This window comes from Toxorhynchites rutilus, chromosome 2 (assembly GCF_029784135.1).
Source record: "Toxorhynchites rutilus septentrionalis strain SRP chromosome 2, ASM2978413v1, whole genome shotgun sequence".
Classification (NCBI taxonomy): Eukaryota; Metazoa; Arthropoda; class Insecta; order Diptera; family Culicidae; genus Toxorhynchites; species Toxorhynchites rutilus.
Window position 1 is genome coordinate 237,628,316 of NC_073745.1, and position 22,131 is coordinate 237,650,446.

At 39.3% G+C, this 22,131-nt stretch overlaps 1 protein-coding gene across 5 annotated transcripts in view; it reads left to right on the top strand.

The window, feature by feature from the left end:
• LOC129769195 (mitoferrin) overlaps positions 1-19,932 on the top strand; it is a 34,948-nt gene extending 15,016 nt beyond the window's left edge. For 3 of the 5 annotated variants that reach the window (XM_055771291.1, XM_055771295.1, XM_055771293.1), the window contains one exon: positions 17,273-19,932. In XM_055771291.1, coding sequence (XP_055627266.1) covers positions 17,446-18,609 — 1,164 coding nt within the window. In that variant the 5' untranslated portion in view covers positions 17,273-17,445 and the 3' untranslated portion in view covers positions 18,610-19,932. Of the gene's footprint in view, positions 1-9,442; positions 9,660-9,906; positions 9,929-17,272 lie in introns of those variants that run through there. The other 2 variants (XM_055771294.1, XM_055771296.1) reach the window with 2 other exon arrangements.
• The last annotated feature ends 2,199 nt before the right edge of the window (positions 19,933-22,131 follow it).

Consider the following 22,131-nt stretch of genomic DNA (forward strand, 5'->3'; position numbering starts at 1 on the left):
CGGGGATCCACCGATAATAGGATCTGAACATTCGAAGGGAATTGTTAAAATGGTAATCACATTGCCAATTTCAGGCAATCTGAGCATGAATATGATGAAGCAATGCAACATTGTGTTATTTCATTTCTAGAAAGTGTATGCAGTCGATTCAGCAAGCCAACCCAACTTGAACAAAATGGCCGCTGTCCGGAGGGTGTACTATACATACGTACTCGGCAGCAATGCTTCTGACGAGCGTTTGTCTTTATCGATTTTCCGCTTGTTTCGTACAACAGTAAAAAATAGCTCCGGATGGATAATTCAACAATTACGTCACGTTGTGGAGGAAGGCCTCCCTCCCATCATCATAGGACATTTTTAGAGTCTTGCCACATGACGGGGGTTGTCTTTGATGATTGATACAGTGTTACGGTCGATCCAATATCATAACAGTTTCATTCACAACTTTGAGGGGGTTCTGAAAAAATCATGAAATTTAGTTGTGACAGATCCGATTTATATTTTGTTTACTTTCGATCCAATGGTGATAGACAATTTGCATCGATAGAACATTTGTCGATACAAAAAAAACTACCGGCTTTTCGAAGTTCGTCTGGTGATACCGCATAATAAACCGGCAGAAGTGTTTGTTTTAGGAATGAGTTTGTGATGTTACAGCGTCCATATCACATGCAAAATAAGCCGAGACCGATTTTTATTTCCCTCCGTGTGAATATAATTAGAAAATCGATAATCATGCCATGCTTTGCGTGGGGATACATGGGCCAGATGGGAGAAATCAATATGTTGCGAGACAAGTCGGTCGAGAGAATGTCTGCTAATCACGATGAAATGCGAAAGGGAATGAACCGAACTGTAAAGTACCGTTGGCCCCAGTTGTCCTTCACAAAGTGATCATTCTCGTTCATGCTAATACGTTCGTTCGGGTAATTCACACGCCACGTGTTTGATTACTAGGCGAAGACCTTGGATTTAGGGATGTCGTTTTATGCAAAACCCCGTTTTTGAAATTATATTGTTATAAATTCACTGTTAACCAACAAATAATCATCAAAACCAGATTGTTGAATTTTTTTTTGTAATCCTTTTTCAATTTTTAAGTCTCAAAAAGAAATGAGTGAACTCTACCGAGAGATTTTTTCAATACAGCCAAAACTTTTGGCAGAGCATGAAAGGTGTTTCCTCTCCTTTTCTTCCCACACGTGAGAACACTCATCGTCTTGCCCAGTCGGCTGATTTCAGTGTTTTTTTTTCATTTCTTTCGTTTCAAGGTCACATTTGTTATTCGCATTCGCAGATGAAACGGTTCCCTTTCGATGAATGGGTTGCACTTTTTCTCTCCTCCAATTAAGGGAAGCGTCTTGTTGGGGGACGAAATAGATCTCATACCACTCATTTCGCTTCGCACTATAGTGAAACGAAGAGGGGAATATCGCGTTCTACAACGACAATTAATTAAAATGCATCCCGTTTCTGCATATGGGTTTTCCAATGAAATTTAATATTCATTATATAAGCTATCTGTGTGTTGTTGCGGTTTATTTTCATTACCAATGCCGCACGATCGATGACCGATAGTCTAAGAGATGTCGTCGTTTGTCGTTTTATATGAAGAAATCATCTTTCGCTCCTGTTGGTTTTTTAAGATCATTTTTACTTACACCATTACGCGTTGATGATGTATAGAGTTTTTCATCAGCTACATTCCGATGTGATTCATTTAAATGCAAAACATATTATAATTCCATTCAGTATTCTTCTCACTGTCAGTTGGAGTGAACAAAAGTGAGAGAATACACATACAAATAGGGCCGTGCATGCAAAAAAATTGCGATGGATACCAACACATTGCTCCCGAGAGAGAACGCTGAACAAGTGCTGCCGGTTTATCATGTCGAATGTGATCGTTTTTCACTAAACTCGGTTCATGGCTAGTCCGCAATCATCGCGCTTCTTCAACTCGTCCATAGCGGTTTCAATTTTTTCTTTAAAGATTTCACAATCTTTAAAGAATTGTTGTCCGTTTTAATGGGACTACCATCCGGCTATAACAGTTTTGACGGCAAGCTGAATGTGGGTAGAATTGTGCTAAGCCGAGAGTCCTCCTTGAGCGTCATTTTCTGGCTGAAATGTACTTCCAGCGCGCATCCAGTCATTACTACATAATACAGATCAGACTCGATTATTCGGAGTATTGATTTTTTTTCACTCCGGATAATCGATTAAAAAAACAATTTTCTCTCGGTAAACATAATATAATTATGATTTGCACTTAATTATCAAACGGTTTTATCTAGGTTGACTCGTTTGTATGTTTGTGATTTTGTAACTTTGTCTGTAGCGCTGTACCACATTAATAGAAATTTAACCCCCTTCCTGTTGATCGATTGATCTGAAATTGAGAACACATCTTTACCTCCGGTGTCATTATAAAACTGCGTATTCCGTGATCTTGAAAATCCAAGATGGCGGCCGCTACAAAATGGCTGATTACACATTTTCTCAGAACCCCATAAATATGTATATTAAATGAAAGGGATTGACTAGTAGAATACAGTTATTTATAAAAAATGCATCCGAATCGGCTGCCACCTCGAAATTCCGCCATATATATTTTTTCAAAACCTCATCAATATGGGCATCAAAAGAAAGTTCTCGACTAGTAGAACATAGCAGATCATGGAAAATCCAATTTCAAGATTTTTTTTAGGTAAGAAATAAACGTTAGATTTCTTTTATCCACAGTTAGTTGTTTAATCATATACCCCACGATTATACTTCTCTACATTAAAATCATTCAAAAATTATTTTTTTTAATTTTTATTTCTTACCTAACTTTCTTCGGTATAGTTTGATGATGTACTGTATTCTATTAGTCAAATCATTTCATTTGATACCAATATTGAGGGGATTGCAAAAAATACAGTCAAAAATTTTGTGGCGGCAACCTTTTCGAAATTATGTTGTTCATAGTGTAGTGTATTCTCCAAGTCAAGCCATTCAGCCATTTTTTAGCGGCGGCCAAATTGAATTTTTCAAGATCATGGAATACGCAGTTTTATTGTGACGGTAGAATTAAAGGTATGTTTCAAATTTCAGATCAATCAGTCAACAGGAACGGGGTCAATTTTCTATTAATGTGGGACAACCCTACAAACACTCAAACATACATACAAACAGGGCAAGCTGAATGGAGCCATTGAAAAGTAATTGTTTATTTGGAAACTGCGGTCATCTTGGATTTAGATTTTTCATGATCTACTGTGTTCTACCAGTCGAGCACTTTCATTTTGTGCCATTTGTGATGACGGCCACTTTGGATTCGCATTTTTCATAAATAACTGTGTTCTACTAGTCAAATCCTTGCATTTGATACCCATATAGATGGGATTATGATACAATATGTAATCCGCCATTTTGTAGTGGCCGTCATATTGGATTTGCATTTTTCATAAATAACTGTATTCTACTAGTCAAACCCTTTCATTTGATACCCATATTGATGGAATTGTTAAAAAATATATATGACAATCCGCCATTTTGATGGGGTTGTGAAAAAATATATATGGCGCCATCTTGTGATGGTGGCCATTTTGGATTTGCATTTTTCATAAATGTGCACCCGTGGCCGAGTGGTTAGCGTCTCACATTATCATGCCGGGTGTTCGGGTTTGATTCCCGTTCTGGTCGGGGGATTTTTCGTTCGAGAAATTTCCTTCCACTTGCACTGTGGTCACGCGTATACAAGAGCTTGCCCCTCGGAATACTTTCAAGGCGTGTTATTTGGCTTAAGAAATCTCAACTATGTATTTATAAATGACGCTAGTTAATGCATACGATGAGAAGGCAAAAGTTCCACAGGGAACGTTAACGCCATTCAGGAAGAAGATTTTTCATAAATAACTGTGTTCTACTAGTCCAGCCCTTTCGTTCAATACCCATATTGATGGGGTTCTGAGAAAATATAAAATCCGCCATTTTGTAGTGGCCGCCATCTTGGATTTGCATTTTTCATAAATAACTGTGTTCTACTAGTCAAGCCCTTTTACTTGATTAGCTATTAATATGGAATTATTATACAAATTATTAAAAATTTTCGAAAATCTAAAATAAAATACTCCGTATAATCGAGTCTAAAATTCCGGATAATCGAGTCTCCGGATAATTGAGTTCGACTTGTAGTAGGTAATAAGTAGTGCTTTTTCCCATTTCAATATCGTTGATTTATTTTTCAGAAAAACAAAAAATGACTTGTTCCTAAATAGGTACTAAGGTACTAAGGTAAAGAAGTCCACTTAATGGTTTATTTGAAAACTATATATATAAAACATATATTAGTCAATATGACCCCCTTTGGCCTCGATAACCAACTGAAAACGTTTTGGTATACTCTTCAGGAGGTTCCGGAGGTGTTAGGGGTTCAGCTCGTCCCAAACCTTCTTCAACGCAGCAAAATAGTTTTGTTTGTTCGTAAAGTCAGTTTTGTCCACCTTGTTGTCCAAAATCGCCCATAAATTCTCAATAGGATCCCGGTCGGAATTTTGGGGTAACCATTGGTTTGATCCGGGCCGATCGGAAGAATGCTGCTGTTTTCTTCGTAGTATGCTTCGGGTGTTTATCCTGCTGGAAGGTGTAGTTATCCTCCAGCTCCATTTTCAGCATGGATTCTTCCAAGTTCTCGCACAAAATGTCGATGTAACAATCGACAGTCATAATACCGTTGACCTGTGCTAACTTCCCCACCCCAGCCCACGAGAAACAGCCCCACATCATGCTAATTACACCACCGTGCTTCATAGTCGGTTGTGGGTGCTGGTCCTGGAGGTCTTCGTCGCTCTTCCGTCACACTCGGAGTCGTCTTTTTTTGTTACACAACAGGTTGAACTTCGATTCGTCCGATCAAATGACGCCCTTCAGTACTTCAGCGGCTTGTTGACATGGTCCTTCGTAAACTGAAGTCGTTTTTTTGGTGGTGTTGCTGATCGTCGGTCGCTTTTTTGGAGAAGTAGCTCTTCAGGTCCTGTTTCACCAAGCGTCGTTGAATGGTGCGATTGGGAAGGTCCACATTCAACCTTTCTTAAATCGCCCGAATGGTCGTTGGTGGGTTTTTTTCTTCCCGGATGATTAGCATATACTTGGGGCCGTTCTAGCATCAGTCTTACATTTCGGTCCTCTTCCCAGTCGATCGTCCACGCTGCCAAGTATATGATGCATCAGAATGACCAGTTGGACCGCACCACGGCTTACACCATATTTCTCAGCAACGTTTTGTTGAGACTCCTAATGCTGGAAGTCACGCACAAGCAAATTTAGGATCTGGTTGAGATTTGCTTTCCAGCCATTTTCCGAAAACTTAATCCTAACAGCTGTGGAATTCTAAGACGCATAGTCAACGGGAGTCGTGTCCTCTATGGGCTCCATCAATCCATAAGGCCCAACAACTCCGTAACTCTATGTACAAATCTCTGATAAAACTGATATTCCTCTACATGCACGAAGCATGGTCGATTTTCGAAGAGGTACCTAATTCTGGATTTGTCTGATTTTTTTTTAATCAACGTTTTGCAATTATTAAGCTCTGTGTAAGATAATGCCAAGCAGGGCTCGACAGTCTTTTTCAACTGAGGATAGTCAGGGTACTGTGTAGCCATCGGCCTTCGCATTCTATTGGAAATGAGTTTTTGTTTCGTCCAGTAGTTTCTCTGTCAACAAGAATCCACAGTCATTGATCAAAGTCAAAGGGACATCACGTCATATTGAAGTGACTCCTGAATTCGTTTTCTCATGTATACATGTATCAATGTTTAAGTTCACGGTGAGTAAACAACGGAGCAGTCCATTAATGATGTAACTACTTTTTTTTTTATCCCATTTATTTATTTAAGGCTCATTAGTATTTTAGCTGTAACAGAGCCGAATTTTAATCGTGTACATGTCACATGGTTATCATATCTATAATTAGCACATTACACAGTTGCCATTCGCCAGTATTCCTTCTATACCATTACATATGGTGGTACATTCACACAGTAGCCATTTAGGCGTGAGGGTATTCTTTCTGTTCTTCCATTATCCAGTTGGACCACCGGACAGCGGAGACAGTTGTTTGATCATTGTTGAGTTATTTATAGAACAATAGCCCGATGTGTCTGGCAGAGCAGAGCAGTTGTATGGATGAATCGATCTTATTTCGACCGTGGATCGATCTCCATCGCTGATGATTGTTGCGTGGACGTAGCTATTCTGTAACAACACAAAGATGGTCAATGAGGGCCCTGAGTTTTGAACTCACGATCGATCGCTTACTAAGCGAACGCGCAACCAATGTGGCTACGGAGACCCCCTTAACTACTTTTGACGTAGGACTACGTAGAATGATCCCCCTGATTTCTATATCCCTAAAGTTGCCGGGATCCTGGACCTCAGACTCTTCTTCTTGTTTGCGCCAGAAATCGAGTTTTTGTTTTACTTTATATGGACGATAAAATAAGAATGTGTAAGTGGGCATCGAGGTACATATCAGGGTGGAGTAGTAGTGATGGATTGAAGATTGAAGTTCATTAGTCACATCAATTCAAATAAACATTTGCTAGAATTGAAATGACGAGCGTTGAAAGCAAGGGTGATTGATGAACTAATCATGTTAACGCAAATGCCGAAGTAGCCCTAAACGAAGCGAATGAGAGAAGTCGTCGATTCTCATGTTTCATCCTCGAAAATGTTGGACTCTGGTGCCAAGTAATGTTCCTGCTGACATGTACCATCTGTACCAAATCAAATCAGTTTCAGCAAATCATCAACAAAACATTTTCATCGTACACGATTCTCAAATTCGTTCCCGGTAACCTGGATCATAGAAACATAGAAACAATCTCTCACGAACATTTTACGATCATTTCTGTAACTAAGTCCATTCATATCCATACCATTTTGGTAATTGAAGCGAAAAATGTCTTGTCGATTAATATGCAATCAAAAAATATGTTTGCGCAAATGTATGATAGTTCCCGAGCTGTCTATCTCACACATCATTAGTGATTATAGATGTTGCGCAGTGGCGTCTCATCCGCCTGTTCAAGCTGTTCATAGAACAGATAATCTGAGGAAAAAGTGTATTATTTCACATTTGTAGCATAGATGAGGTATTAACGAAGGTAATTTGTTTGTAATTTTCAAATCATCCCCAATATCCTTATTATCTTTTCTATTTGGGTGAAACTTCTTCACCGATGGCTACACTTGACTACACCACACAACACTACGAAATGAGCAGTAATGATTACCGGGTTCAAGCCTTACATTAAAATACTTTTCTGGATCTTCAAGTACGACAGAGCAAACGCTGTCAGCTATGTATGAAGCGATCACTACTACTAATGTTCCGCTTCGCGTATAAACAACATTTGAGGTTCAAAGTGTTCTGCTGAACTGATGGAAACGATAGAAAACACAGCAGCAGAACCTCTAGTGAACTTTGAGGCTGAAATCTGTACTTCAGTCAGAGGGCTTCACGCGTTCATGCTTGAGTTTAAGATTGAGGTTGCTATTGATGTATCTGGCGAAATTATGAATGACAGTAACGTTATCATTTGTCGTGGTTTTTCTGAATCGATTATTGATATAAAAATTTGACGAAATGAAACGGTTTAAAGAACTAAATGAATACAAATTCATCGCTTTGTTGAATCACGAAAAAATTGCCAGCTTCAATGTCGCACTTTCTACTGGGAATTTGAAAATGTTTATTTCATACCACTAGAAATTCGATGAAACGAAGCTTTGCAATGAGATGACCGTTCTTCACTCACGCGAAGAGTTTAAAGGCAAAGAATAATAAGCGTGATTTCGATTATCGTTGGACAAAACCAGCATCTAACATTACCTAATACAACGGCATCCGTCCAAAAAACATTTTGTGTTCTTCATCGTATCAAGAGTTATTTATGGTCAGAATCGGGCCAGAAGCGGTTGTTTGGAATTATGATGGCTGTGAAAAAAGATTTCCTTTGTGGGATGATGTAGAGGCGTGCAATTCAGCTCATCGTGATGAACAGCTCATCTAAAAGAGCTGTTCTTTATGAACAGCTCTTCAGCTCAGTCTGGTGACGACTTTCAATTTGGGTCACAAACTTGATAGTGTAATCTTTATTAGATTAGAAGACACGAAGCCAGTTTTCAAATGTTAAAATTTAAATGAAATTTCACATCATGTTATTAATTAACTTGAAACACGTATTCCTAACTCTTATTTAACCATTTGTATATACATTTCCGACATTGTTACTGAGACTTTTCATTATAATATGAAGTTGCCTTCAAAAACAATTTTCACCGCCTGAACAAAATGTTTTTCATTGAAATAGAATACTAATTTGATACACCGAAGTTAATTTTCATTCATAATTTTAATTTTAGAAACGTGTTCATTCTGCCTGAAAGTCATTTATTATTATTATTATTAATGCCGGAACATAACATGTCATAAAAGAAGAGCGAGAGGCGGTCAGTTCATTTGAATCTTACAGCTCACACACTCTCTGCAATTATACAGCTCTTTTCCCTCCTGCATCATTATCAAAGTGAGCTGAAGAGCTGTTTATTTTTTTTCGCGAGCTGTTCCGTGTCAACTCACTTTAAAGAGTCGATTCTTCGGAACAACTCATGAGCGGATGACGCATCTCTAGGATGATGTCGTTAACATTTTTTATGAAAAAATTATTGATAAGCTTGCGCTCATAGTTGACCGTGGAATTCCTTTGTTATATAGATAAATGTAATCAATGAAGGGTCCTGGGACTGTTCGTTTAGTATGTGGACGCTCAAATCAGTTGGTTACAAAGATTCTCCAAGATTCAACGATATTCTCTCACGAATTTTGCGACAAATTCGACGAATGCCAGGGTTACCGGACGAATTCGTCACCTCCGCAACATACCATACGATAAATCGCCGTCGATAGTGAAGATTCACACGTACGATCGTCCGCGGAATTCGACAGTGTTCCGATTTCATTTTGAAGCAGACCAAGACACGTGGATTTTTTTTTGCAAATCTGTTTTGGATATCTATTCCGAATATGACGTATACCTATGAAAAGGGCAACAACATTGCACAACAGCGATTACGCCTTACAAGACGAGCTCTACAAGGTATTCAAAATTAACAAACTTTAAGAAACTGATTTGTGCATGCCTAAATGTGGTTAAGTTTTTCACAGGAATGAGTTTTATCCAATGTTTATATTATATAATGTAGAGGATGTGCCCCTTTTTTAAAATATCGAACAATGTTTTACGTTTCAATATATACTTATTAGCTCACACACACTGTTAACACCCAAATACATCCGAACAAAACGCGAAAGTTTGAATCCTAGCACTGTAGTAGTGGTAAGAATAGTGTAGTGTTCTAATAGCAGTCTCAGCGGTGCGCAGTTTAAATCGTGCATTCAAACCGGTGCGTTCACACAACCGTGAACCGTGTGGAGGTGCACCTCATCCGAACGAGTGTTATCATTTATTTAGCGCTTTTTTTTTGTTGTTGTCCGCCGGAGATCAGCTGTTACTGTGGTTTAAAATACATCTGCCGCATGCGAAAATATATTTTGCAACCGGCGTTTACCAATCTTAGGTATCGCATGACCTATATCGATGCCAAAAGTAAGTGGAAGTCACGCGCGCTGTTCCCCAACTCACTCGTGCGGGTTAAAGTTGTTGCTTTAACGTAAATCAGAGTCACTTCTAGATATACAAATTGGTCTGATTACTAATTGGTTGGGTAACCGCAAGCTGGGGGGATCGAATATGTGCGTAAACGAATAACTAGCCACAGTTCGCGTGGTTCCAAATTGTGCTAATGCTCAAGACAGCAGGTTAACAGAGGAGTATCGCAACACATTGGTTGCACTCTTGGCATATCATGATGACTTGTAAGTTTTATCGTTGTTTTTTTAATTTTGCGGTTGATTGCGATCAAAAAGTTTTGTTTTACGTCCACTTGATCAGATGATTTTGCAGCGATGAATTGCAACTATTACGCAAGCGAAATTATGCAGCATTGCGGGACTTGTTCTTGGCATCCGATCAAGTATTGGTCGTTTGAATACATTTAACGTTAAATGGTCTCTCTAGAGAAGTCCCATATATGAAATGTGTTGATAAATGAATGTGAAAGTGGTTGTTTAAAAAAAATGTTTCATTGCAATCGCAGAGTTTAGTTAGTGATATCATTATTATATGGAAATAGATTTTTATCAGAGAGTAAACTTATTGTTTTGTACGAAACAACAGTCAACGTTCGTATGATTCCTCGAAGGCAAATTGCGGCTAAGTGGTTTTTAGATAACAATATAACAGAGAACAAAATAATGTGATAACGTCATTGGACAAAACGTGACCTCGGCATAAAAAACATCTTAATGATTCACTCTATCCTAACAAGCAGCTTGGATGTTCTAGGAGAAAATAATTACCAAATGATCATTATCATTTCAGTCTTCGATGGTAGCTGTATCAACAAAAAATAGCCATCTCTTGAATTGTTAATTAGTTGCACGCCTTTTTCTCGTTAAGGTATTCTCGCTCGCAAAATGGCATTTCCAACAAAAAGGAACATTTCGATCGCAATGGAAAACATCAATAACCTTGTTATCAGTGAATGAATTCATTTCACCTGGTCTCGCTAACACACATTCGATGATTAGCCAATAATCGGACATCAGATAAATGGTTATCACTACTACATGGCTCCTCGGAGCGCACCAAACATCTCGTGTTGAATCGCTTCCGCCAGAATTAGTCGTGTGACCGGCCTGACTGTAATAATCACAATTTTTAATTGTCCACTAGAAGAGAGACTGTCAGTCTGGCACGCGAAAACAGTCACACACTCCAGATAATCGTTGTGGTGGGTTTTATGGGTCGGAAGCAGCGAAAAAAAGTTTTTTATTTTGGCAAGTGTCCACGCCGATATAACACCATATAACACATAACAGATGTCACTATCTCAATTTGTGTTGAGGTAATCTACGCTTCAGAGAAGAACAACTTTGTTTGTCGTTGACTATAGAACCAAAAGTGTTGTGGCCGCATCGAAAAGAACTTATATTTGTGTTGAAGCATTCTCCCCGAATTAAGTTTTTGAACGAAACTATTATTTGTCGACGTTGATTGGATTGTTGGAGAGTTGGTGTAGCATACGTTTGCTGAATGTACTAATAATAATGTGTATGTCACATATGGGAACGCTAGCAGCTGATAAATGCTATCAGATTTATGCGGTGTATATTTATTCATTTATTTTGGCTTAACTACTCCGAGTGCTCACAGGTCTTCTTCGAGTAGTATCCACGTTTCGTGGACAACTAGTCTTATGAGCTTTCGTACAGGAAGCATTTCGCACGATTGCTAAGTCTATTTGACCTCAAGTGTTTGTGGAGTCCTTGGTAGATACGACTCACATTGATAATGCGTCTGCGGATCTCGCAGCTGGTATCATTGTCAGACGATACACTTGAGCCAAGGTAGACAAATTTAGTCCGCTGCCTCGAACTCATCGTCGTCGATCACTACCCTACTACCTAATCGGGCCCTGTCGTGCTTGGATCCGGAATTCAGCATGTGTTTGGTTTTAGACGCATTGATTCTCAATCCAACTCTCTCTCTCTCTCTGCTCCGTGCTGAAGTCTGGCGTAATGTTCAGGTACCGTCTCAAATGTCCTGCCGATAATGTCTACGTCATCAGCGAAGCAGATGAATTGACTGGATCTATTGAAAATCGGACCACGTTGGTAAACGGCACTCGTTTCATAAACAGGGCTTGTGGAGTCGGAGAAAAATTTTCCGATTCCTGCTAAACAAAAATGAAATGACTCGAAACCAGGTTTTTCATTAGAACGTTTAATTTACGATTTTCTCTGATTAGACAATAAAAGTAAACATCAAAGTATAGAATTCATTTTCCTTAAAGAATATGTCACTCTCCTAAACTCGAGTAGTCTGCGAGTAATCGAATTTCTACCTTATTAACCTTAGAATTAAGGAAGAAGGAACGAAGAGTTTGGCTCCTTTAAACTTTTGTAAACTTAAAAATAAATGCTCGTAAAAACAGAATTGCTTCAGCCAAATCTTCCTTCATTGAAGCTCGAAGAGCTGACTTCACAATTTTCAAAGCAAGGAACAGCCTTTCTCTATTCCAACCTAAACTTTCCAGGGGTCAGTTCTTCAAGCTGAACCGTTTTAGTTAGGTTGAACGGTTGAAACAGGAGCTTCTCCAGATCGATTGATTTTTTCCACTGATTCTCGATTGGGGAAGTATTCTCATTATCCAGATTATTGAAGATTTTATTTCTCTATTCAATCAGTCGCTGAATCATGAGATATCTACACCTTTAGTGAGTGGCCTGATCTAAAATTGATTCGTTCCCTGCTCTTCTTTGAAGAATTGCGTCGGTATTCGGGGTTCTAGCAGCTATAGTAACTTGACTCAACATACCAATCATGGTAATATCAGTACGATTATTCAATCCGTTACGAATCGTCAACTGGAATGTGTAATCGGCACAACGCATGTGGAAGATTTTGAACATATCGGCAACTTCATCTATTACGGTATCAAATTAATTTCAACGAATTCAAACTGGTCGGACCGGACCATGTGACATTTTTATGATTTCGAGTAAAAAGGGGTTTAAGTTTGGTGCTATAAGGGGTTTCCATTGAGCGTTCAAAACAATTTCGATAAGTTAATCCTCCTGTACGCGTGATTGTCCAAATCTGATAAATGTGGAATGTAAGATACAAAACGTTTAACCTAGTGCAATCAATAGCTCGAAACTTTTAATTTTGCGTCTTGGTCCGCTCTGACTTAACACCGAACAATTGATTCTCTACGGATATTCGCAAGTCCACTTTTTTAGTGTTTACTTCTTCAATCATCATGCAACTGATGCTTTGGCTTTGAAGATAAATTCCAAGTTTTGTTGCCATTTCTCCGTTTAATGCCATGAAAGCTGGTTGTGACAGAAATATCAGCGGGATGCATTTCAGCAGTCATGCTAACCGTTATCTTGTCGCTTATAAAGAAAGTAGAGGGCTGTGGTTGAACAACACACCAGCAAACGGTTCGGACTTGAATAGGAAATTAATAAGACCATGAAAATAAATTGTTTAATGAGCTAAACATTTTGTTATTATTGGGTGAACCAGCCAAAAGTGTCGAAAGTGACTGTAATGAAGAAATAAAAAAAAATTGGGTCATTTAACTGGAAGTCGGAGTCGGTAAAATTTGTTCGAATCCGACTCCGACTGCATGGCCCTGTTCATAACACCATCTAGCTCTATGTTGAATAGCAGGCAAGAGCCCTTGGCGAAGCTTCCTGTGGGATTCGAATAAATGAGATAATCCATTTGATATTCGCACACAGCGCTGTATTCTAACCAACGTAATCTCAATCAGTCTTCCGGGTAAGCTGTTTTCGTCCATGATTCTCCATCACCCCCAAAGCACTTCTGGAGGTTCCGCCGCGAGGAAAAAATTTGCTCAGTGGTAGACCGACCTTCGATGAAGCCGGCCTGATAACCTCCCACTGTAAGTATGCGATAGACGACGGAAGATGATTTGGAAAAGTACTTCGTTGGAGACATTCAGGACGGTGATTGCATGAATGTTTTCACAGTCTAGTTTGTCGCCTTTCTTGAAGATTGGGCGAATAATCCCATCTTTCCACTCTTCCGATAGCTGTTCTGTTTTCCAAATTCAAATGGAAGGTTTGAAACGGCAGTCATTACTGCTTAACTCGTAATGTTGTGATGTTTGTGTGCGGATTGTGTGGTGTTGTCAAGTGTAGCCATCAGATTACATTCTTCACGGCACAGAAGTTTCACCCAAACACAAAAGTACAGTGGAACCCCGATTATCTGCGGAATAGTCGGGCTAACACAACAAATGACTAAAAATGAGGTGCAAACACAGAAAAAAAAATTTCAGTATGAAAACAATGTTTTGTCAATACAGGAATCATTGAACTATCCAGCTGTAAGGTCGTGTACACCAGTAGTCAAATAATGTGAAAGTCATGACCAAAACAGAAGAACAAAAACCTACCACTCATTGCCAAATTTAGGGTAGGTTCATAGAATTACTATGGAACTCGCTTTCGCGGATAAACCGCACCGCGTATCATACGCTAGCGGATAAAGGAGGTTCTACTGTAGTGATATTCGGGATAATATGGAAGATACAAATAAATTGCCTTCGATAATAAGAAAAACCGCTGCGGAACGAATTTTCATCTCCAGTTTTCCGCCGAAGAAGGCAGCTCTCTCTTCTAAAAAATATCTTGTTCATGCCCGGCTTGAAATGCGCTACATTTTGACGTTACTTTATACCAGAACACAATGCTCAAGTAATTCACGTAAATTATTTGATCGATCGGGAGCAGTTACCAATATTTCATTAGTCATTCACAACTTATCAGTCATTCTGCTAGCGGCCAGATGGGAGCGGCAGCGAGTATTTCCAAATGACCTTTCTCAAGAGATTGATCAGTTTACTTTTCCGAATTGATCTCTTCTAAGGCTAGAGGCGAATGAACTGAGAAAGTCTAAGAGTCTGGGGAAGTCTCTATAATTAAAAACATCATCATCATTACATCAACAAATCCAAAAACGTTCACAGAACATTTAGAAATGCATCTAAATTTTTCAAATAACTCTTTGAAAGCTGGAAGTTATGATGATCCTAAAAAGGGCCGATGAGTTTGCGTGGTGTTGAAGATGCAGTTGAAGATTATTGAATTTTGATTCATTCTTGTTCTCGCAAAAGCAATACACGAAATTTGTGTCCTCATTGTCGATGAACGTAGCGCACTCAATTTGCATCACGGATATCCTTCTCATGCTGAACACAGTGCGGCCCGATGACATTGCATATTTGTACTCTCCAACAGCGTTATCTGTTTGATAACGCGTGAAATCAACAATTCACACAATGGTATGAAACCAACGCGGTAATATTCAATATTTCTCTTCTACTTTGTTTCTGCCTGTCAGTGCAAGCTCTGCACTATGCTTACTTAGCGTATATTCTCCATGCTGAGGCGAAAAATTTTGCACGTTCGTTCAAAAAGGTAACGAAATAGAGGTTGAGGTTGGTCAGGTCGAGCACAATATATATAGTGCTTCCACGGCTATCCGACAATATGCACCACCGCTGACCAATCTCCATTTTGATATTTATAGATTCTTGTTATTTCACCAATATTCATAGATTTGTGTGATTTCAATAGCTTGCTTTCAAAGCAGTTTTTGAGCTGTGGAAAAGTTGGGTCAATAAGAAACAAACCTGATGGCGTCAGTGGTTGTGTGGTTGGCGTAACAGCTTCACAACCCGGTCCCACCTGGCGTCGTTGGGAAAGGGAATAAACACTGTTGCTTCGGCTCATGAGTTGTTGATTCTAATGGGTAGGAAAAAGGTGGTGGAGTCGCCTCACGGGTGTCGGTGATTGGCACTAAACGTGTCGGAGTTATACCGACATAAAATAAGCAAACATAAAAAAGTAACAAACCTCCCTCATACACCTTTTTTAATTCGAAAATGATTGTCTTACCAGCCTTTCAGTCGGAAAAGAGACATTGCAGCTCAAATCCTTGCACGCCAAAGGTAGCGCTCCCATTTTCGATTTTTAACCTTAAACTGCAGTACAGATGCAGATAAGATGTGGTGCAAAAATACAAACTTACTTTCCACTAGATGGCACAAAAATCGACGCGATACTTCCACCGAACAATATTGCATCACTGTGTGCGGTATCTATCTTCCATCCTTCCTTTGCATCGAACAAAATAGCAGTGTCTGACATCAGCATTGAGAGAGGCTGCTTTCTGCTAGCTGAAGCAAGACTATCACTCTTATTCCGAAACACGATCGGGTTTGAGATTAGCACGATGTTGCATTCTGTAATCCGAACGAGATCGACTTGTAAAATCCATCCGAGATTCAAACTTTCTAAAATCCATCCGAGATATAAACCCAATCGACATATGCAAAAGAGGCTCCATTGCCTTGAGGCGAAACAAAATTGTGTGTGATAGTGATTTTATATTATTGACAAAGTTTTAGTGGAAATATTTGGAAAATTATTTTAAAAAATAGATTGGTTAGGGTGAGAAATACGTGTTCAAAGTATTTGAATAACACCAAGTAATAATTTTCATTCATATTTCATCAGTTAAAAACTGCATTGGGGCATGTTAATGTGATAGAGAGTGAATAGCTTCACAAATACGGATGAATAATCTTGACGTCTGTTTTGGTTTAGGCCAGGGACTTTCAAACTATTTTCCAGAAGGAAGTGATACCCCAAAAACCCCTAAAACCCCAAAAATGAGTTGTGCATGTGAGTAAACTTGATATTATTTTCTCATCAATAAATAGTCATAAAGCTCAAAAAATATGAAGTGAAATTAATAATTATTAATACAAGTTTCAACAATAATACTTCCCACTAAAATATTAGTCATTCTTATAACGAGTTGGTCCACGTAACACAACTTATACAGTCGACCCCTGGGAAACTGGGTTCGATATCGATCACTTTGAGAATCCCTGGTTTAGGCAATGCTGCTTCTTTTGTATATGTCGAATCGGTTTGGACGGATTTTAGAATGCACAAGTCGATCTCGTTCAGGTTGCAGAATGAAAAGTCGATCTCGATCGGATTGCGACATTTCTGAACTCGTTCGGGTTCCGAAATAGAGGTGTATGATTCGAATAATGATGATCATGGTTTAACTGATGAATCGTGAATGCTGTGTAACCACGAATAGCTTATTTATACTTATTGAAAACGGGTGGAGCTCAGATTGCAATATCTTCTCTACTCAAAAAATTGGGTCCTGCTTTCTGATTCGGTACTCTTACTGAAAAGCATAGTCCTACGTTAGAAAACAATTGAGTAATGATTTCTTAGGTTTTCGTTATTGTTACAAATACAAAATAGTTTGAGAAAGGTAACAGGACCAACTAGAATAGCCGGGCAATATGGCTGCCCTAGACAGTTCCCCTGAATCAGGCAAGCTAGAAAAACGTTCTTTAATGATAGAATTTGTGACCCTAATGGGAATCGAACCCGAAGTCCTCATCGAATTGCAAACGCCACGTTTACCACAAGGCCATGGTGGTCCCACTTATAACGCGACATATAGAATATCCAACTTTCACGTTACAGCTACGTAATATGCTAATCATTTTTGTTTTTTCCATCTCATTACAGATACTTGGCGCACAGTGATGCTGAGAACTTGAGGCACTCGTTCTCTGCGCTCACATTCACTTTTAAAGAGACTACTTCAAACCTACCCAAGCTGACCATAGTCATTTCCATCAGCTGAGCATATTGGTGTACTGCGTTTGCGACGTGATCTGTGATCGCAGGTGTTATATGTCATGAATCCGGACGAATATGAGCAGCTACCAACGACGAGTGTAGCCACGAATATGATGGCCGGTGCCATCGCTGGCGTTATGGAGCACTGTGTGATGTATCCGCTGGATTCAGTGAAAACCAGGATGCAATCGCTGACACACGTTGCCATGCACGACACAATCGCTTCTACCATGCGGGATATGGTGCGAACAGAGGGTCTAATGCGACCGTTCCGGGGCGTCGGAGCCGTTGTTGCCGGGGCGGGCCCCGCACACGCGTTCTACTTCGGAGCGTACGAGTACTCTAAGGAGGCAATCGGACGCATCTCTGATCAGCACCAAATCAACTATATGGTGTCGGCCGCGTTGGCTACCCTTCTGCACGATGCTATTTCAAACCCGGCCGACGTTGTGAAGCAGAGGCTACAGATGTACAACTCACCCTACAGATCTATCCTACATTGTGCCCAAGTGGTTTACCAGACCGAGGGACTACGAGCGTTCTATCGATCGTACTCTACGCAACTTGTGATGAATATCCCGTACTCGGCGATCCAATTTCCAACGTACGAATTTTTCCAGAAGCTGCTTAACGAAGACAATAAATACAACCCCCCGGTGCACATGGTGGCCGGTGGTGCAGCGGGAGCAGTGGCTTCTGCCCTCACAACTCCACTCGATGTTTGCAAGACACTTTTGAATACACAAGAGGATGGTGCTGGTAAAACCAGAGGCCTCATAGAGGCAGCCAAGAAAATCCACCGTACAGCCGGCCCAATGGGCTTCTTCAAAGGTCTGCAAGCGCGAGTTTTGTATCAGATGCCTGCAACGGCCATCTGTTGGTCAACATACGAATTCTTCAAGTATATGCTCACGGGACCTTCTAGAATATCGTCGAGGGGTAGCATTTCCTCCGATATCGTTGCGAGCACAGATATTGTGAAGGACGAGAAAAAACTGTCCGATCTGCGATACGTGTTACCTGTTAGTGCAGCGTCGGCAGAAGCATCGTCAAACGGTCTGCTGGTACGAAGCGGATCATCATCCAGTGGCGAGCGGGAATGTACCCGCCGAGAACTGCCGGCCATGTCCGGCGCAGGGATATATGGAGCAATGAGCTACAACACGATGCACTCTAGTGAGGCAAATCACATCACCGACTATCCGTTGCGGAGGGCAAATTGAGCTGCCAAACGTTGATTCTGTGTATCCACAGAAACTGTAGGTTTTTCAGTTTCTCTGCCACTTTTTGTTGTTTATCTTTCGACCCATCAGCATCGTCCATTCTCCCACGAATCGTTGCGTATAATGACTACACCTACGCGCTCCCAAATCCCAGTTTATTGTTACAAAATGGAACAAATGTATACTGAAAATAGAGGGATTTCCTTTCGTCGAATGTAAGTTTATACTTTCTGTGATTCCACAACTTCTGTTCGATATAGATTCGATTACTAGCAATTCAACACGCGTTGGGTCACGTTCTCATACCATGCCTTGTTATTATGTTTTTAATTATTAATTTTCGACGTCTTCATCCGTGGTAGTAATAGATCTTGATTCAAGTTCTGGGAGACATATTTTCTCCTCTGTGTTTGGCATGAAGCAAGGTTCCTACCACTCGTAAATGCATGTCGCGTTTTTTTATCTCGTGAGAAATTGGCAACCGTCACACAATCATGAGGTTTAGTCATTCTTTTGGGTTCGTTGAAACGTATTACGCTATGCATCTAAAAACTATCGGATGTCTGAAATTAAAGCTACCCTTTCTTCAAAACGGCATTTCAGCCATCTTTGTGATATCGATGAGAGGGAACGAAGTATTTAAAGTCAATTAAAACGATCATTTTCAAAAAGATAATACTACAATAAAGCTTGTTAGTTATGTTAGAACGAAGAATGTGACTCTTTTTTCTACCGCGACTATCGTTGCCGTTATGCTCTTTTTTTTTTCAACAGACCGAAGCTCACCCTTCAAATTCGGAGAAAGTAGTTCAATAGTTGTTTCACAATTTATACTTTTTATCTGGTCACCAGCAACCACATATAACCATTGGGAAAAAATGTTTCATGTAGAAGTCAAGCTTCTAACCAGGCAGAAACAGAAACAGAACGAACGATCTGAAATCCCGGAGATTTTCGCAGTGTGTACATTTGTTATATGGACCGGTACATAGTATCGTCTGATGGTAAGATGCCATAGAATGCTTGATACCCGAATAAGGTCAAGATAGAAGTTCAGAAGAACACAGAACAAAACAAAAACTTAGCAAAATCGATGAATTAGACAAAAATGTAATTTTTCGAGATACAAAAGATGACGAGAGAGATTGTATTAGGGAATGTTTAAGCATTCACGTGTATAGAAATTATAACCAATGCGATTTCAAAACTCTGCGCGCCAGACAAAGTGAACGAAACGTGTGTGTACAGCGAGATGGTACATTTCAAAACAAGAAGTACACAATAAATACATGTATATGAGTCAAGTTAAAGTTTCAAGTATAATGAGTCCTCTATAATTATCATGAAACATTCCGAACTCACCTTAGCAGTCTTGACCAAGAAGAATTGTCGCGTTCAGATCCGGATTTGTAAACAAACGGCGTTTGAAACAATTCATTAGGTCTACTATCAAGCAACTTTAACTGCGTCTATTATCAAGGAACTCATAGGGTCATAATAAGCCTACTCCGAATATACCTGAAGTCTTGTTGTTGTTTGCACAATGGTCCGAGTCCGACAGTTATCATTCGCTTTTATTAGTAGGATTGTTTGAACTCCACCGTTTTAAAATTAGAAGAATTTATCACAAATGAGGAATACCCCCAGGCCAAATGTTAAGACAACAAATACAGATGTCATAAACTACTTCAATGAAGAAAGATATGATTAGCACGTTCGGTGGTGATCATTTATTTTATTTCAATTTAGATTCATTTCAGCCATTGAATGTCGTCAGTATATGGTAAGAAAGTTGGAGTTTTGTATATTTACGATGGTTTCAACACGCGATTTGACCAAAGTCATAGATAATCTTCGAAAATTTTAAGTTTGATAATGCATACCGGTTATTGATACTATGGATAATTGCGATGAAATCATATCATATCATTGGCTGATATCATTGATTATGTAGGGGTCGATACGAGAAGGATTTGCAGTATTTTTTTTATTTTTTTTAAACATCTTATTCATCGTTTACTTAGTTGAAAAAAATTAAAGTTACAATACTCATAACAAGCCATTCCTCGTAATATACATAGCACATTGTAAAATGATGATTTTCTAACCTTTTCAGCATGGAAAGAATACATGAAACCGGGCAATTTGAAGATAAATTTTGATTTGTCTAGAAAATTTGAACGAATTTCATACCAAAAAAACAAAACATCCTCATTTTACTCGCTGCGCCATCTGGTTGTAAATCCAACGTAAATTCGTCAATTATCTTAGGGGCTGTCCACATACCCCGTGGACAACTTTAGGGGGGGTAGGGGTTACGAAAATGTCCACGCTTGTCCACGGTGAGGGAGGTGGGGGTTTTGATATTGTCCACGTGGAAACATTAAGTATTTTTCAAAGTAGAACATTCAAGTTAGAAGTCAAAATTGAATGAGATCTGTTTTGTATTTACACGATTTTTTGAACTTCACGCCCGCCCTGAGTGCTCAGTATTCATCAATAAAAATACTGAACTGCCTGAGAGTGCTGCTCGGTCAAACATCCATATTTTTTCATATGACTGAACCTCTTTCCTGAAATGTATATTCTGAAGGTAACGCACATGAACTAGGATCCAATTTATTCCAACCGGTAATAGAGCGCATGGGGCAATGCATAGACTACATATTAACCCATATTACGTAACCCGATCGGATTTGACAAATCGCATTCCGAACAAAATAAACTTTTGCATTCTGCATTTCAAGGTTGCAATATTTGTACAATCCGATAGGATTTGACTCGATCAGATTAAGGGGGATAGAGACACGAATTTCGGACGTTTGTTCGAGCTCCAAAAAAGTAGAACAAAGAATATTTTTACCATCATTATCATCATTATACACTATTTGTTATATCAATAAAACAAAAATTGAACGGAAAAATATATATCCATAATTAGGAGCTGATCGAGTGAGGGGGTTCAAAAAAAAGTTGTGCCATGGCGTACAAGATTCCAGCACTTCTGGTTCTCTGAAACAAACGAATCGAACAGATTCTGAATCAGTAAAGATGCCACTATCGTATGAACCTCGGACAAGTCAAAAACGTGTTTTTTGATAAAATGGCGGAAATTTGAACAGATTCTGAATCAGTAAAGATGCCACTATCGTATGAACCTCGGACAAGTCGAAAATGTGTTTTTTGATAAATTTTTTTTCAAAAAGTCTCTTCTATGGTATATTCTTAAATGTCTGAATTAGAGAAATATGAAGAAAAAAAAAAGATTTCTTTTTTCAAATTTTTAGACTAGAATACCCTCTTAAAGAACGCAACATTGTGCTAATTTCAAATCCGACCAGATTCAGGAATAAGGGTTTATTTGACCGAAAAACACTTGAAGGGACTTATCTCAATCTGCGATTCGTTTCATAAACGCGACGAAAATACATATTTGTAGCGAATTGTAAAGGGCAAATCATTTACAAGAATGTTGAGTTTAAAAAATCTTAGCAAGTGAATGGAACCCCGAAGCAGGTTTTC